The 18,538-nt window shown below is 36.2% G+C and overlaps 1 protein-coding gene across 1 annotated transcript in view; it reads left to right on the top strand.

Annotated features, from left to right (window-relative positions):
• Positions 1 to 18,538, top strand: part of MCTP1 (multiple C2 and transmembrane domain containing 1) — a gene marked incomplete at its 5' end in the record, with an annotated part of 448,993 nt that overhangs the window by 369,995 nt on the left and 60,460 nt on the right. The window contains 2 exons of the mRNA XM_084628516.1: positions 141 to 260; positions 10,650 to 10,703. Coding sequence (XP_084484642.1) covers positions 141 to 260; positions 10,650 to 10,703 — 174 coding nt within the window. The remainder of the gene's footprint in view (positions 1 to 140; positions 261 to 10,649; positions 10,704 to 18,538) is intronic.

The raw sequence follows: 18,538 nt of genomic DNA, 5'->3' as shown, positions 1-18,538 counted from the left end.
GTTGCTCATTCAGCCACATTAACCAATCATTCCTGGTCTCTGCTCAGAGAGAGGGTGGTGTTTTGTTTAGATTTGTGTAATGTACTACTCCTTACTTTGAATAAATTCAGAGTTTAATCATTTATCTCTCTTTCTTTTAGCTTTTTCTTTTTGTGGTTTGGAACTTTGAGCTCTACATGATTCCGCTTGCTTTGTTGTTACTCTTGGCATGGAACTATTTCTTGGTACTATCAGGGAAAGATAACACGCAACATGATACAGTAAGTACTTACTTTTTTAAGCACATACTTGAACTTGTTTTTTTAACATATACTAAGACAAGATTTTAAAACTGAGTTTGTTTCAGAAACTGAATTTCTCTACTTAAATACAACGTCCTTTCAAAAATATTTCAGTTTATGATGCTTGATGGACAGTTCTTCCTAGCCATGATTGAACTTTTTTTCCAGCTGTTCAATAAATATTTCTACTTTTTGTTGAAACTAATTTTAAAAATGCATTAGAGCATGCTCTGTCCTCAAAGCTGGTGTGTATGTTTGGTAATTTTACTGGTTAGGAAATGACAAACAAATCTTTTGAAAACTCTTTCTCTGTGTGTGTGTGTGTGTGTGTGTGTAGCCCTGTTGAAAGCTTATAAAAACTATAGTCTAACATTTTTTTAGTTACTGAAATTAAAAGCAGTGCTGACTCCGCCAAAATTCTTCTCTTTCACTAAGAACTGCAGACTTGTCAGATGGCTATCAAGGTCCATCACAAATCTTTACATGATGGTCTTAGCTGAGTTCACTAACAGGTATCCTATGGAAATTTCACAAAGTATCAAGAATATTTCTGTCTTCTAAATTACTACACAATGAAAAAAATAACTGATTAGTGAAGCAATGTGGTTTATTGGATAGAGAATGTCCTGGAAATCAGAAGATCTGGGTTCTATTTCTGGCTCTCGCAATGACTTGGAGAATAAAGAGAGAGGGAAAGACCTGATATTTTTACTGCATTGGCAAACCGGCAAGATATCTAGTGTTTTTCATCTTCATTGTGCGTTACAAACATTACCTAATTTAATTCTGACAACAAACCTATGAAGATGATAAATAGTATTGTCCCTATTAATAGATGGAGAAACACTGGAGTTATGTTGTTTGCCCCAGGTATCAGAGAGAGTTGCTGATAGTTCTGGGATTAGCACTTGAGATTTCATTAGTTCATTAGGAAAAGCTGCCTTTTATTTAAAAAAGCATAAATGGTAGTGGTAGCCAAAGAATAAAAATCCTCAGGTTCACATATAAATACATACATATGAACTACTTTTGTTTTGTGATCCCATAAAGGTAAGGGAAATACACAATTGCTTTCACTGTACAATACTGTTTAGGATTGCACAGCAACAGTTGTGTAGCATATTCACCAAACAATAGCTTGCTATCTCACTATAAGATGCTCTAGTTCTCCTGTATACAGTAAAATGGGCTTCAACTCTAATCCTGACATTGGTTCTGCTTGAGACACATGGCATTCAAAACTCTTTCAGCAGTGCAGGAAAGTGCACAAAGATTACCTCACAAAATTAGTCTTCTATAACTTCTCCTTGGTTGCTGACTTCTACAAAAATACAACCTGTTCTTATCTTATGCTCTCAACTTCACAGTGATTGGCTAAAAAAAGCCTTTATAGATTGGTCATAAACTATATACTCACTTTGGGCTCTGTCAGAACATAGAGACCAAAGGCAGCAATCTGCTGAGAACCATTCCTCTTTTTATGGAGTTAAGTGTTTATTCCTTAAATACTACATCTATAGTAAAGAAGAAAAGTAAACTATCTTACCAGACCAGAGAACAGGGGCTCCTTTTAATAAATCACAACTGAAACATGAAAATGTCAGCTTAATCAAGCATTTAAATTTTATTAATCAAGCCTAATTTTTATGAATGCAAATAATCACTGAAGCTGGACAAATTTGTTCTAGATTGCATCAGAAACATAATTTTAATATTTAATGGCCTGATGAATTTAAATGGAGAATTATCTTTATGAAACAGACTCTTCATAATCTGCCATTAAATGAGAAATGAAAAAATCAACATAAATCTTACATAAACGTTATTTAACTAAATGTTGGTACTATAAATATTACAAATACATTATGCACTAATTTAGCAATCACACAGTACCCTACGTAAAGAAAACATTAGGTTGGCTATGCCGCATTTCTCTTTTACAATGAAAAGGAATGCATTATTAAAGTTGGCTATTCACGCCACTATAGTTAAGGAGGCTGTCTAAGCTTCCATTATAATTCTCTGCCTTCAGGGTTTTATATTGTATCTCTGCCATAGAAACTCACTAACAGGGCATACAAGGTCTCAGCCCAGTCGCACTTTTAAAAAAATCTTCTCCAACCCTAGCTTACTTTCAGTTGCTTTTGCTTACAGAAAGGGAAACAAATCCCAAAAATGTTCATTTTGGAAAGATTTTTACACTTTTTCCCTCAAAACAGTAATTTTTAAAGTGAAATTTTGCAAACCCTTTCCCCGCTTAAGCCTTACACTATTGTATGGAAAATGCATAGGCATTTTTTATGCAAAAATTCTTAATGATTTTTTTCCATTTTTGTCCAGACTTCTGTAACTACTGGATTGACATAATACTGTAGCAGCTCCAAAATGTCTTGGTCAATATTCTTTAAACTAAGAACAATTTAGTGTTGGAGTAAAAAATCACATTTATGAGGTTATTTTTAAACATATGGATGTTAATTCAGACTAGATCTCAGTAATTTTCAAGTTGTTTTCCAAAATTAGCATGTTTCTCCAAATATATAATTACCTAAAAAGAGTTGTCATAATCAGCTGGGCTAATGTTACAGTGGCATATGTATAATACGGATATACAATTCCATATATGTAACCAGACAAAAATGCTGCCCCAACTTTAAGTATCCCAACTTTTGGCACCACTCACAAACTTAATGTTGTTTAAACAAATATATATGTTGTGGTGTATGTATATATGTATATGTAGCTGAGTGGTGTTTTGTCCTCCTAGAATCCTAGCGCTAACTGAAAAGTTAATGATCAAATTTAAGACAAACAATTACATTTTAATTCTGTTGACAAGAAATATAATAAACTACTTTATTGTCAATGTTTTATTTAAACACCTCGGTGACAAAATATTTTAAAATGTTATTGTTTAAAAGTTTGTGTAGTAACCCAATAAATAATTTATACAACAATATAACAATTTATATTTAGCCAAATTAGAATATTTTTTTCTGCTTCACTGGTTTAAAAAATGTCATAAAGCCAGACAGATCAGATTTTGTCTACAAGAAAATATAGTACATTCTGAAGCCTTTAGATGGAGACATACTTCAAACAAAAACCTAGTATTCTGTTCACAGTGCTTTGTGTAAATATCAGCTAGAATTCCTGAAAGCATTGAGATCCAAATATTTAAAGAAATGCATTGAAAAACTCTTCTACTGATGCCATATTTTATATGAAAATTGTTTAGTCTTAACACATTAACAAGTAAATATTGGGTACATATTAAGCTAACATCAAGCAAAAAGTTACATGTTATTGTGTAATAAAGTATATTACAGAGTAACTTATTATACTGCAAATAAAAATTCTTTTGTTGATGTTAAAGGATTGTACGTAATCTGTGGCATGCTTCAAAAGGCATCTGATAGCCACATTAAAGTCACATTTCCTATTAAGAATCAGACTAAATTACATCATGAGCACTTCCCAGAATGAGCCAAGGAAATGTATTCTGTAAGAATAAATAATTGTATCTGTATAAATCAGGAAATCTTTTAGCAGTAAAATACTAATGCTTTTCTTTTTAGTCTCCTCTTTTGTACTGCAATATATTCAGCCTCACTGGCAAGCTTATCACACTAATTATTATTACATCTAGTAGTTCAGTTATCTTGATGACTCCTGCAGATGAAACACTTCAAGGTCAAATCTTTAATTGTGTGAATCAAGCTCAGGAGCTACCTACCATAAGTTCAGTTGTATTTCAGATACACTACATTGTTAAATTAAAATCTGTTAGTGAGTTTTACTGTCTTTATAAATATGATGTAAAATAGATGGATATTTTAATTAAGCTAGGTCTTTTGAAAAGTTCCTCCTCAACAGCCCTGTGAGAAAAGCAGATGTCCTTTTGTGACTAAGACCACATAAACACAGTAATAACAAGCTTATTGACTATGAAAGTTTTCAGTTTGACCTCAGGTTCTTTGAAGATGCTTGAAATAGCCTGAGCAGTTTTGGGAATCCTTCTCAATCCATACACATTCAATAATTTTATATTACATTTACACAGAAGTGTTGTAAATCCACTGACACACCAACACATGTTGTAGTTAGTTTACATGGAGACAAAATGATCTAAATGAACTCCAGACTGTGCTGAAGAATACAGCTAACCAACTCTAGGGCGGAAATGTTCATTTGGGACCCAATCCTATTTTCTTTTAGTTCAATGGAAGCAGGAGCAGGCTCCTGATTTGTGATAGGTTATATCAAAATCTTAGTGTCTGCAGACATTTGGACATTTTAACAAAATAAAATAGAATATAACATGTTTTTCATTTGAAACAATTTATTGTTTTAAAGCCCAATCCATTGAGGTGCTGAGCAACGCAGGAGAAGTGCTGAACACTTGAACTACCAGTTCATGGCACCTCCCTACTCTTTTTTAGGAATTGCTGAGCACTTCACAGGATTTGGCCTTTAAATTATAGTAAGATTTCAGTCATTAAACACATCTGGATGACTATGGTTCTTCTTCATTTTGAATTCTCTTACATTGCGTATTAGAGAAAAAGAGTACTGTGGTATTACTCACTTGGAAATGTATCAAAATACCCCTTTAACCACACAGTTGTTTCCATTGGAATAGCTATAGAAAAGTTGGTAGTAGATGAATGTACTTAATTACTGTGCCTTTGCTGTGATTATGTAGTAACTTTTCTTCTAGAAACTGCAGCAGTGTTCTAAAGTAAGAGACAATTTTGCTAACATTATATACACAGTTAATATACTTCCTTTGTGTGGAAATTTTTAATTTCAGTAGATATTTTTAAGGATCTTTGGGATTGAGTTATTCTTCACTCTTATCCTGGCCTAAGATGGTTGTAAATAACAAGAATCTGACTGTACTACTATTTTATTGATGTTGCTATTAGATGTTACATTGAACAGTCCCCACTACTCCCAAATCCCATCTTTTAATGAATTATTAATAAAGAGTTAGATTTTTTTAAACTCTAGAAGAGGAGTAACTAAAAAGTAATTAATTGCAAACTAAATTCTAAGAGTATATGCTAGTCCAATTTTCTTCTCTTGCAAAGCATGAAGAGGGTAGTGAAGGTTTTTCTACATATTTCTGAATGTAACTAAGATAACTTACTGGATAAAGTGGCTTCTGTTAGAAGTGCTACAGCAACACAGTGTGAATTATGCAGCATTTGCAGACAGAATTCTGTTACATTGGGAATGGGGAAATGAGGCAAGAGTGATCCCCTATCATATACAAATTATTGGGTGCTTTTTCTGTACAATATTTACTTTTCAAAACTATTTAGTACAGGAAGGGCTTGTTTTGCAACATTTTAATATCATCTGCTTACTGTTTGGCCATAATATTGGCCAAATATTCCATATTTGAGGCTGTCTACGTGTGTTTTTTAAAATGTCATCTGTCTTAGCCTTACATTCGAGGAACAGTACCAAGAATCAGGTTCTTTCAAGACCTTCTACCAGTGTGTGGCATATAAGGCTGTGACAAGTGACATTACAGAAGGTCATGTCACTTTTAACTGCTTGCATTAGATCTTTCTGATTTCCCCAGTGCCCTTCCTTTGTTTGATTAATACTACCTTGATTTCAAGCAAGGTATCGGAAAGCATAATTTAGAGTGAGTATTCTAGGGCTGATCTAAGATTTTTTTCTTAAAACTTTTTGTAAAATAACTGATATGTTTTTCCCCTTAATATAATTTTTCCCTTTAATAATTTTTCTCATTGAAAAAGCATGATATTGTGTTAGATGTCTGGATTACTGTATTGTGTTGCTGAAGACCAAAGTAGCACATATAAGGTTTATTTGAAAAGCAGCAAGCTAGAGTCAAAGAAAAAAAATCCTTTTTCTTACTCTTGGTTTGATCCTAGGTAGGCGTTAAACTCAAAAGCTGGAATCTGTTGAATTTGCATTTGCTGTAATGATCTTATAAATCCTGGCTTTACATGTCTGTGTAAATAGGTTTTTCTGAAGTTTATTTTAAAAAAAGACTTCAGCTTGCAGATTTTTTATATATCACGTGGTTATAAGGATTCTGTTTTCATTGTTTCAATTTTGGGTAGCAACCAGTCTTAAACCTGAGGATCTGAATTTCTTCTGATTCACTGTATCATTCTAGTGATGTGCTTTCACTCTGCACTTTTTTTTTCTAACTCTTCTTTCAAAGTTTCATGATGAGTGAAAACATGGGTCAATGTTTCATATGCCATAAAGAATAATATATGCTGGCCAGAGATGGAAGTACCGTACTTCTATTACATTTTATTTTGATACAATAACTGAGTTAAATCATTTTTCATTTCCAGACAATCTGACACTCCTAAAGCTTAGTTTAATTGATGATGTGACTAACACAGAACGAGAAAATAGGATGGAATACCATGGCGGGGGGGAGAGGAAATAATCTTCTGGCTAAACAACAGGAGTTGGGAACTGGAGATCTGGGTTTGATTTTTGGCTGTCACAGACTTCTTGTATGACTTTGGACAAGTCAAACTTCTCAACTATTAAAATAATAATAATACTCTATAGGTCATAGCAGTGTTGTGAGGCTTAGTTTATTAATGTTTGTAATGCTCTTTTAGATCCTTGGATGAAAATCACAATACAGGTGTGAAATATTATCCTGTTTATTTAGAATAAGACTGTTTGTGATCTAAACAGAGTGTCATTATTTGCAATGAGACAGCTAAGGTGGTGTCAGCATTTCCATTGTAAACCCTGATTTGTAGAGGTTTACAGTTCAAATAAATGTCTCCATGCAACCCTGGGTCCTGGTTTAATTAAACTGAATATATATATCCTATTTTTAGTTACACCGGTGGAGCTTTGCAGGTAGCTAATCCCTAAGGGAAAAAGTAAGTGTAACAGGGGAGTGGCTTAGCTCCATTTTTCAGAATTTAGCTCTTAGGGGTGAAATTCACCTACGTGTAGAGATCCCAGGCAAGGCCCTCCACACCAAGCCCCATGGTGGGGATGTGGGAGGATAGGGGGATGCAACTGAAATGGTCACACATCATTCCTAAGGGACTGTTCTTCACACCTGCCTGTTCGGGGCCACTGTGGTCAGTGCCTGCATAGCGAGCCACAGAAGCTAAACTTACGAGACCAATGACTGAAAAAGGAAAAGTGAGATTCTCACCCCCAGCTCAACCTCCTTTGTGCTGTGTCAAAGAGCCACAGTGTAAAGGGGCCCTGAAAGCCCCATAACTGCCCAGAGGAGGATTCTGAAGAAAGACTGCCTCTTGCACACTTTCTATCAAGCCCTGGTGTATGGGTTGTGCCAGGAGCAGGGCCACAGTATGCAAGACTGTAGCCCATAGAGCAACTCTACGGAGGCGGCTGTAACTTGAGATAATGCTGAAAGATCTATCTGTTACAGTGCGGACCTCTCCAGCCCCACAAAAATCCCTCCATATATTAAATAATGTTTAAAGTTACAGTAAGAACCAGTAAATAGCTAACAATTCAGAGTTGAGGCTGACACTTTGTCCTTAGCGGCTTTTTTGTTTGTTTGTTTTTTCTTCCCCCCAGGGTAGGGCTTTTGATGGCTTTTCCCCAACAATGCAAGTTAATTTCCTTACTTTTGTTAGCTTGTATCTCAACTTTACATTTTAAATGAAATTTTCATACATATTATATTTATATTTATATAAATGCAATCCCTCGGTGCCCACGCTTTCATTTCTGGCCTGATACTCTAGCTACCTGGACTTGTAGTATGACCTAGGGTAAGTTGTTTGACCTCTTTATACCTCAGTTTCCCTATCAGGATAATGATACTTACCTTCCTTTGTTAAGTGATTTGAGATCTATGGCTAGAAAGCACTGTGTGAGTTTATTTATTGTTTTGTAGTAATATCTCACAAACCACTAGAGTTAATTTAATACTTTATATCATCTGAAAACTTGGATTCCCTACTGCTTCTAGTGGCATAAAACATTGTTTCTAGGTCCAGAGCTTCACAAGATAGAGGTCACTCAGATCAGGCCAGAATGATATGCGTCAATGGTCCATTTTTTTGTTATCTACAATATCTAAAAATGAATACCGCATATCATGGGGAGGCTGTGGATCTCAGCCATCCAGTGTCATACAACATTCATTTCTACTCTGGCAGTTCATAAGATATCAGTCACTGGATCAATCACTTATCCTTTGGATTAGTAGTGTTTGTTTTGGTACTGGTCAAGGACTTAATATAGCCTGTCTCAGAACTCGGACTAATGTACTTTTAGGTCTCTGTATAGGATATCTTGCAGATACATTAGTATTTATATTGTAGACAACTGGAAAAGAAAGAAGTGCGTAGGTCGTCTAGCACATCCCCCTGCACTAATGCAGGATCACTGTTCACAATAAGCCATAAATAGCTTATCCACTCAATTATTGTTGGCTCTTTGGACTAAGAATCAAAAAGAAATAGTCTAAACATATTATTTAAAATGGCACGTGTGACAAATTCAGAGCGTTCTTGTGCTTTAAGGCATTGAATGGGGGGTGGGGTGGCTATGTATGGCTGCAGTTGGAATCTCCAATAGGCACTATGCCTCCTTTGGGCATGCTTGCTATCAGAGATCCTTGATATAAAGGGGAAGCTCACGCACTGCTACACCCATGCAGAGTGTGTTCCCTTTCATGGCCAGCTTACTCACTGCTAGAGGTGTGTGCAGATGTGTGAGATTTCAGTTTTGTTCTTCCCCTGCATGGGGAGCTGAAAGGGTAGAAGACTTCTTGTCCCTTCTCTTCACCTTCTATACCCACGCAGGATATGGTCACAATCTGGTCTTTACATTATTAAATTCTTAGGGCAGGAACTTACTTATTTGTCTCTAAATTATTATTTTTAGTGGTAATTTATTGACAAAAAATATAGAATCCTCTTGTAAATTTCATATCTTGGACAACAGTTTACATCACTTCCTGGTTTTAATATGCTTTATATACTTGACATACAAATTAAGGGCTAGCTTTTAGTCTGTGTTAGAGGCTGCTTTGCGCCTCTGCAGTACCACAGGCCGAAATTGCAATCTTACTTCAATATACTGTAGCAACTGAAATTCTGGTGAGCGAACATATTCATAGATTCATAGATATTTAGGCCAGAAGGGACCATTATGATCATCTATGTAGTTTCCTTTAGGGTTGATGGGAGTCTCTGTGTCCTCCTGTATAGCAACGAATATGTTCCTTAAGTAAGTTTCTAATGTGACATCCTCTTTTGTCATTTATACTTTGTAATATAGAATTATGGTTTAACTTTGTCTTCTGTAATGATGTATGCTATGATTTTAATTTATAACTCACTGTAAAATAGACAAGAATTTTCCCCTTTTGAATCTACAGCTCTGTCTTGACTTTTGTATATGTACAACTATAGAGATAAATTATCTTTTGGTATAAAGGGGTTCAACTCTATTTCCATTTACATCAGCAGATAATTTGGCCCATAGTTTGAATGCTTGATCATGGGGTTATTAGGCAGGAATTTGAGTTCTAAGTCTGGTTCTGCCATTAACTTTCCAAGTGCCTCGGGAAAGTCACTCCCTCTTTTGGTGTGTAAAATGGGTATAATAATTACTTATCTCACAACCATACAATGAAGATTAATAATTAATGTGAGTACAGTGCCTTGCACACATAAAACCTTAAGTGGTAGGTATTCCCTCTTTCTCTCACATATCAATCTACCTGTCTACTATCTATTTAAATTGACACGTGGTACAGTTACACATAATGAAAGAGATGCATGTGCAGTATATTAGATATACTAATAGTACAAAATCATTATTAGGAAACGCTGTGCTGATGATGATATGGCATGCACCCTGGGTCACTGCTGTGGGCTATTGCCATAAAGGAGCAAGCTAGCATGAATTTATTCTTGGGGTTGAAAGCTTCCTAACCCTCCTGATGAACAATTTAAATTAAGTTCAAAATGCTGTATGTTTCTCAGGTTAGCTGTAAATCCAAAGTAAGCACTTGTACCGTATTTCAAAGCCACCACTAGAGCTGATAAAAAGGATTCCTTAGTTAAAAATATACTGGAGTGAATTTTGAATTACCTTTTAAATACTTAAATTGTCAAGACAGCATTTTATAAAGGTAGAGGTTTTCAGTGTCTTATTCCCTGATGTAGGTCAATTAAAGTTACAACACTTTCTTAAATTGGAATCTCTAGATCCAATGTTTTTCTAGTTGTACATTTTCCTGCTGTGCATTTATTTCAAATGTTAATAAAGTTTTCATCTACAAAAGGTTTACTATTGACAGAACAAAACTCTTCCTTTTTAAATCATGACAACTACTACTGTTTCTGTCTGTAGGTAGTGGAGGACATGCTAGAGGACGAGGAAGAAGAGGATGACAGAGATGACAAGGTAATTATCTTTCCTAGCACTTGGGTACCTTGGGATGGGAGAATTTAGACATGACACTGTTTTTACAAAAAGAAAAGGAGGACTTGTGGCACCTTAGAGACTAACCAATTTATTAGAGCATAAGCTTTCGTGAGCTACAGCTCACTTCCTCAGATGCATATCGTGGAAACTGCAGCAGGCTTTATATATACACAGAGAATATGAAACAATACCTATTCCCACCCCACTGTCCTGCTGGTAATAGCTTATCTAAAGTGATTTCCAGCACAAATCCAGGTTTTCTCACCCTCCACCCCCCCACACAAATTCACTCTCCTGCTGGTGATAGCCCATCCAAAGTGACAACTCTTTACACAATGTGCATGACAATCAAGCTGGGCTATTTCCTGCATAAATCCAGGTTCTCACATCCCCCCCACCCCCATACACACACAAACTCACTCTCCTGCTGGTAATAGCTCATCCAAACTGACCACTCTTCAAGTTAAAATCCAAGTTAAACCAGAACATCTGGGGGGGGGGGGGTAGGAAAAAACAAGAGGAAACAGGCTACCTTGCATAATGACTTAGCCACTCCAAGTCTCTATTTAAGCCTAAATTAATAGTATCCAATTTGCAAATGAATTCCAATTCAGCAGTTTCTCGCTGGAGTCTGGATTTGAAGTTTTTTTGTTTTAACAAAACAAAATGAATTGGAATTCATTTGCAAATTGGATACTATTAATTTAGGCTTAAATAGAGACTTGGAGTGGCTAAGTCATTATGCAAGGTAGCCTGTTTCCTCTTGTTTTTTCCTACCCCCCCCCCCCCCAGATGTTCTGGTTTAACTTGGATTTTAACTTGAAGAGTGGTCAGTTTGGATGAGCTATTACCAGCAGGAGAGTGAGTTTGTGTGTGTATGGGGGTGGGGGGGATGTGAGAACCTGGATTTATGCAGGAAATAGCCCAGCTTGATTGTCATGCACATTGTGTAAAGAGTTGTCACTTTGGATGGGCTATCACCAGCAGGAGAGTGAATTTGTGTGGGGGGGTGGAGGGTGAGAAAACCTGGATTTGTGCTGGAAATCACTTTAGATAAGCTATTACCAGCAGGACAGTGGGGTGGGAATAGGTATTGTTTCATATTCTCTGTGTATATATAAAGCCTGCTGCAGTTTCCACGATATGCATCTGAGGAAGTGAGCTGTAGCTCACGAAAGCTTATGCTCTAATAAATTGGTTAGTCTCTAAGGTGCCACAAGTCCTCCTTTTCTTTTTGCGAATACAGACTAACACGGCTGCTACTCTGAAAACTGTTTTTACAGACAGTTAAAAAAGGAGTTGAAGTGTTTTAGTCCAGAAAATTGGACAGAGCTGTTTATCATCCTAACAATGCTACTGTATGTTGTAGGAAGGGATAGAGGACTATAAATCCTCTTTTTTTTTTTATTTTATTTTTTTTTTTGTCCAGAGCTGGGTCAAATATTTTTCTGCCAGAAACAAAAATAATTCAGCTTGTCTGGAACTTGATAGCTCTTGTGAAGATAACTGCAGTGACAACTGTTTCTGAAGGACAAACATTTGTCCTGTCTTGGGTATTACAAATAGGGCTGTACTTTAGGGGAAAAAATGGTGTAAAAATAGTAACTCCACACAGGTTGAAAATGGGATATTGCCACCTATAATTTTCAGTGAATTACTTGGTAGAAGAATGGCTGATATGTTCTGCACTCTGTATGACATTTAAATAATCACAATTCTCATAGACGTCTACTTGATTTGGAGCTGGCATTGTGGCCCAGCAAGCTAGGAGACTTTTGTGGATCTTTCAGCTTTTGAGAATATGTGGTTCAATTTCTGGCTGCTGGTTGGGTTGAGGATTGCAACCACAGTAAATAACAGCTTGTTTCCACATCTTATTGAGCCAAGCTATGGGATTGCTTGGATTGGTTGTCCCCTGGGGAGGCGGAAAAACCAGAGGGAGGAAATTAGAATGACCTTGCACCACTGAAGCCATGGCTAGTGTTGGCAGGACAGCTTTGATGGAGAGACAAGTGCAGTGAAAACAGCCTTGTTGTTGTCTCATTTTTTGGTATGCAAATCCCACAGACATGAAAGAGAAAAAATACAGATTATTTTAAAACAGTTTTGAATTAAATACAGGCAATTTTGACCTTCATAAATGTTCTCCCTAGTTCTGTTGTAGTAAAGCAATGAATTCTTTTTTTTTTTTTTTTTTTTTTTGAAGAGAGGAGAAAAACAGTGTATCTTAATTTATGTTCTTGACCTTTGTTTCTAGTAGAGATGTACAGTTATATACCACTGTAAGAATTCATATGCTGGCAGCAAGTATTTGAAATGTCAGAAAATTCACTGTGATTAGTTAATCCCCTGAATGATTATTTTTCTGTTAGCTAACCCAAGATTTGAGAGAGGATAAAAAAGAGTGTTTCCCTCATTCTATTGCTAGTTCAAACATTTTAGAATTGACAGAAAGATATGTGAAATTCTTCTGTACATCATTTAAATCATTAGCTACATCATTTTGGAATAATCAAACATTGTAATAACAATCTCCTTTTTACAAAACATGTATGTGCTAGTTTTTAGCACTAAATGATATGAGCATACACTTCTGGCAATAAAATACATGATTTATTGCAAAGGTCAATCATGTAGGTGTAGAGAGCTTGTATTTTAACTCAACATGCAAGCTCTGAATCACCACTTCTCTTCTGATAAACACTGATCTGCCATCCATTTATGGCCATTTCCCCCTGCTTGTTGCTTGCTTATTAAAGCAACTATAAGAGCTTCATCTCAGTAGTACAGTATACATATTCCTGGCAATGTTAATAACTCTGATCGGTTCACAAAGTACAGTAATTTAATAATTGTACTTAGTCTATTTACCATTTAGTTGAGGGGCAGGGAGGGGCGGTTGAGTTATTAAACAAGCAGTAGCCCTTTTTAAAAAGCCTTTTGCAGTCTAGCTAAAGTAGATGCCAAACAGGTTAGAAATAACACAAAATCTGTGGAGCTGTATCAATTGTAATCTAGTGTTTTAGCTGTCTGAAACTGACACCAGAGTTCTAACACACTTAAAGATATAGTTACCAACGTTGACTGAAGGTGAGTGCTTAAATTACTGTGTGAATTCAGTGGTAGTCTTTATTTAATACCTACAAGCAGTGTGTTTCTTATATGAAAGGCATGTGGGTTGATTTCTATAAATTCAAAGTCTTGTTTCATTAATATGTAAGTTTTATTTGAGCTCTTGTAATTCAATATGCTATCATGAAAATCACATCTTGAACGGAAAAGAAAATGACACATTTTTTATTTTAAAAAATGCTTGTACTGTACAGTGTACACAGTTATTCTTAGAATGGACATTTTATTTCAGACACTAAACTATAAAACAGATAACAAAGCTTCTTTTTTGTGCCAGTTTCCTCCTTTAAGTTGTATCATGTACTGTTTGCAGATGAAGATGATGATGAAGATTTTTAATATTGGTGTGTCTGAATTGAAGGAGCACAGTGTTATACTCCTTTTTTAAATTCATAGATTCCTAATCTTAAAGTTTTTTGTGTATAATGAAATTTGGTGAGAAAACAAATGCACATTTTGCAGTACTGGCAGGTATTGACCTCCAGCTGTCATTACTTCTGTTTTCTCATATGGTATAATAGTAAAGTCAGGTCAATGGGTCCTCTTATAGGATAAAAGTAAAAAGATTAATAAATGTGCCAAAGCCTCACTTTAATTGAACCTGAAGCATATGTTGCAAGTATGTAAAATATGTCCCAGATGTTTAACCATGGCCACTGTCTTTGCTTTCCCTGATTACCACAAGGCAGCTATTAGTCCTGTAACCTTTGAACTTGGGGGTAAATGGGGTATTACATGGCACAAAAATAAAGCACCTGTTTTCCATTCAATAAAGACCCCTGGCAGGCTTTGCCTAAGCCTATCCATATGTTTTCATTTAGCAGATTGTTGTGCGATTATGAAAAGTGTCTTTCTTTAGAGCCAGTATAGATATTAGTCACTTACTCACAATGAAAGGGCAACTCATTGGCTACTTGATGAGGTCCGTGTGGGCACACACTAAAATAGGTTATTGGATGTGTGGTGGAGTGCTATTTTTGACATCCCTATATAAATTGCAGAATCACACAAGTGATAAATTGAGACTGATAACTATCCAAATGTTTATAATTAGCTAAAATAATAGTTTGTAAAATCTTTTTATTAATAATGACCTTTAGTACCTGTGTGGATTTTATTTAAGGTTGGCAAAGGTAGAGTTGTAATTAGGTTGTTGCTTGTTTCCTCAAACCTTATTTTGGTCTTTTTCCAGATTTACCATTTTACATTTTTATTTCACCTTGCAGTGCAAATAATCAGACAGGCAAGATTAAAAATTTAAGGTCATGTGATGCCTAACACTCTTTTAACTGGATGACATTAACATTTCTTTTCAATTGAAATATGATTAATACTTAAAAATGGCAAGTATGCTTACCGTTATATCAGTTACAATCTACTGTTCAACAGTGGGACACTGCTTTCTTAATAGTATCACTTACTAATATGCTTTTAAGAACTGAAATGCTGTTGCAGTTTGCTGTTTGGTTCAGACGTTTGTCATAAATTTAATACTCATGTTTCAAAAAGATAACACTACATTCTGCGTTCCATATGTTCTGTACTTTTCAATAAACCTGTGCCAACCACAAATTTACAGTTTGATTTGATTTTTTTTTACCCTGTTTCAAACTCTGACTCGGTGGTTAATACAGTATCTTAGCAAATAAGGGTTAGTTAAATTACTTGGAGTCAAGTTATCAACAAACCATAAAATGGCTTCTTACAGTGTTATGTAGTAATAATATAGTGGTTAACATGCATAATCTAGTCATCTAAGTAATGAAGTTAAGATTTCTTTCTGTGCCTTAAGAAGTTTTTAGGCATGCTTTTCATATAGCTTCTTATGCTTTCAACAAGGTCCAGGCAGTCACAGGGACTAATGGCTGAGGTGATGTGCATCTAGCTCAGCATTTTGCAGGAGGCGCTGAGCACTTTGCAGCTCACACCCCCAAATAGCAGTAATAGTTCAGATTTATAAGAGGAAAAAACATGTGAACTCTGGATTTTAACTATATTAGTTAAAAGGCTTTATTAAAATCAGGTCATTTGCACCTTCAGCTTCTTTCTCTAACCATTTGTACTTCGTTTGGAAAAATCTCTGTAGTTCTAAGTCAATGTTATCATGTATGAAGATAACTTCATGCTATTATAATGAAACATAGTTGGGTTAAAATATATTTTTAAGCTTTTAAACATAGCTGCCTGGAGATACCAACTTTGTTTTCAAGCCCAAATATTTTTGTAACCTGCCTCAGAAGCATATGTGTGCATCCTGAGTAGATCGGGGCGAGATTACTGTGATATGATATAAAAGAAAAAGATTCTAATTGTCAAAATGGCAGTTACTTTCTATAAAATAAATGTTCTGTAGGAAAACAGGTTAAAAAAAGGGGGAGGAGATGGAAAGGGGATTTAAAAAAAAATTGAATGGAAAAATCTTCAGACACACTTATGGTTTCATTCTGATCTTGGATTCTGTACATGTATACCACCTAAACAAGAAACAATATATGCATTTGAGCCTTTAATCAAAATTGTAGCTGTATAGGCTATTGCTGTCCTCTGAAAAGTTAGTTAGGACACATACACTTATTTAATATATGTGATCGAATAATCTGAAATAAGTATGTGGCTAGAATAAAAGTGAAACTTTTTCTCACTGTATGCCAATTATTCATTTAGGGTGATATTTAAAAAATCACCATAAATTGGGCAAGTAAATGGGCTTTATATAGTTTTGCCTACATAGGGGAAGGGCTGATGGCAAAAACAGGGTCCCTTTGCCTCTGCTGCTTCAGCCTATGGGCTGAAATAGCCGCTGATGTCCTTCCCCGGCCCCTATGCAGGGGTTTTGTGGCCACTGCATCCACACTGAACCACAATCCTGGAGCTTGCCTCCCTGGCACCCCAATCCATGGGTCCTTTCTCTCCCTGGTCCCCAGAACTACCGCAAGGCATGTGGAGCTTTGCATGAGCACCTCCCAAAAAGGCAAATCTCACCCATGCTGCTGTCTGGTATTGGTGCCCCCTCCGGTATTAGTGAATCTGGGACATATTTCACGAACACAATATATTCGTTGTGGGAACAACAACTGAGAAAAGCCTCCTCAGATAGTCAGTCACTAGGGAGCCAAATTCTGATCTCAGTTATACCGGTATAATTCTGGAGTAACTCTGTTGAAGTCATTGGGGTGACTCTGGAGTTACACCAGTAGAATTGGGATCAGAAGGTGGCCCGCAGACTACGTATGGATAACTCGGATCCATATGCAAAGTTTAACATTCAGAGATATCATGTGCATGTGTGATAGTCTCTGGGGGACTTTGGGTAAATAAACTATTGAATTGAATATTGAATATTACACTCATCCATATATGTAGTTTTTTTCACCTGTGACTAATACAATATGGGTAATATTCTTCATCTATTAAGTAATCCAAGTATAATTCAATAAGCTATTACATCAAATGAAGACCATCTCTAAATTGTTAGCTGTTACAAAATGTGACATAATTTTACCCCTGCAAATTTTTTATTTTTTAATATTATTTCCGATGGTAACTAAGCAGATTTAAATTCCTTTTTGTCTAGGGAAGGATTTATTTTTTAACTAACTACTCAGGGAAAGGGGTATAAATGATATGTCTCTGGTACCCCTTTTGTGACTCAAGAAAAGGGAAATATTTATTTGCCTTGTCCTGGGGACCTTAATGTGAATGTAGGCCTAATAATTGTTTGACTCCTAAATTATAAAGAGGGCATTCATTCATTATGGCATTTTAGAAACCAATGGGAAGAGCCATTTCTGACTCTCATAGAAACTTCTGAGACTGTGTACAGGTTGAAGCACAGGAATAAGAGCCTGGAGATCTGGGTTCTATTCCAGATTCTGCCGCATACCACCTGTGTAGCTGCAGGCAAGTCACACAAACACCAAAGTTTGAACATTTTTGACATAAAGTTAGACAGACATCTAAATCTCTACTTAAGCTCTTTTATGGTTCTCCACCTTAGCCTTTTCCAGAGCTTATTGGGCACAGTGGTGGATTCAGCCTGATATATCCAACTTGGATGGAATCTTCTGAGCTGAGCACCCAGAAAAAAGTGATTTTCAAATACAGGTCCAGAGCATAAAATAACCTTTTATCTAATTCTATGACAAATCAGAGACATTATAAAACTGAGGCACAACTTTGGGAGACTATGATGGGTACCAGATCTTTGGGGCGGGAGGCCCACTGACCTGCTGCACCCAGCCCCAAGAAATATTTCACTGAGAAGAAAAGAGCAGTGAGTATTAGAGCTCCAGGCTTGTCTAGATAGGCATTCTGGGAACAGACATTTTGGAAACCATTGAGATCTGGTCCTAAAGCAGGTAGAAGGGCTGGGAACCAGGAACAGCCAATCAAGGCCCAGCAGACCGAAATAAAAGGAGCTGCTTGCTGCTTAGCAAGAGAGTTCCTGGCTGGAGCCAATGGCATAAGGAAGGATGAGACAAAGGAACCAAGCCAGGCCCTGTTTCTGGCCACAACCAAGGGCAGTCAGGAAGACCCCTATTGAGTTAATTGTGGAAAGGAAATTAAGCCCAGACCATTTTAGTTATAATTGATCCTGAAGGGAATGGAACGTTTTCTAATTGAGTTTGTTGTACCTGGGAAGGGGTTTGGCCTGTGTGACTCAGCCACAGGGCCAAGCCACA

This window comes from Lepidochelys olivacea (genome assembly GCF_965140295.1).
Source record: "Lepidochelys olivacea isolate rLepOli2 genome assembly, chromosome: 5".
In the NCBI taxonomy this organism is placed as follows: Eukaryota; Metazoa; Chordata; order Testudines; family Cheloniidae; genus Lepidochelys; species Lepidochelys olivacea.
The sequence above is the reverse complement of the archived record's forward strand: the minus strand, read 5'-3'. Positions and strand labels throughout refer to the sequence as shown.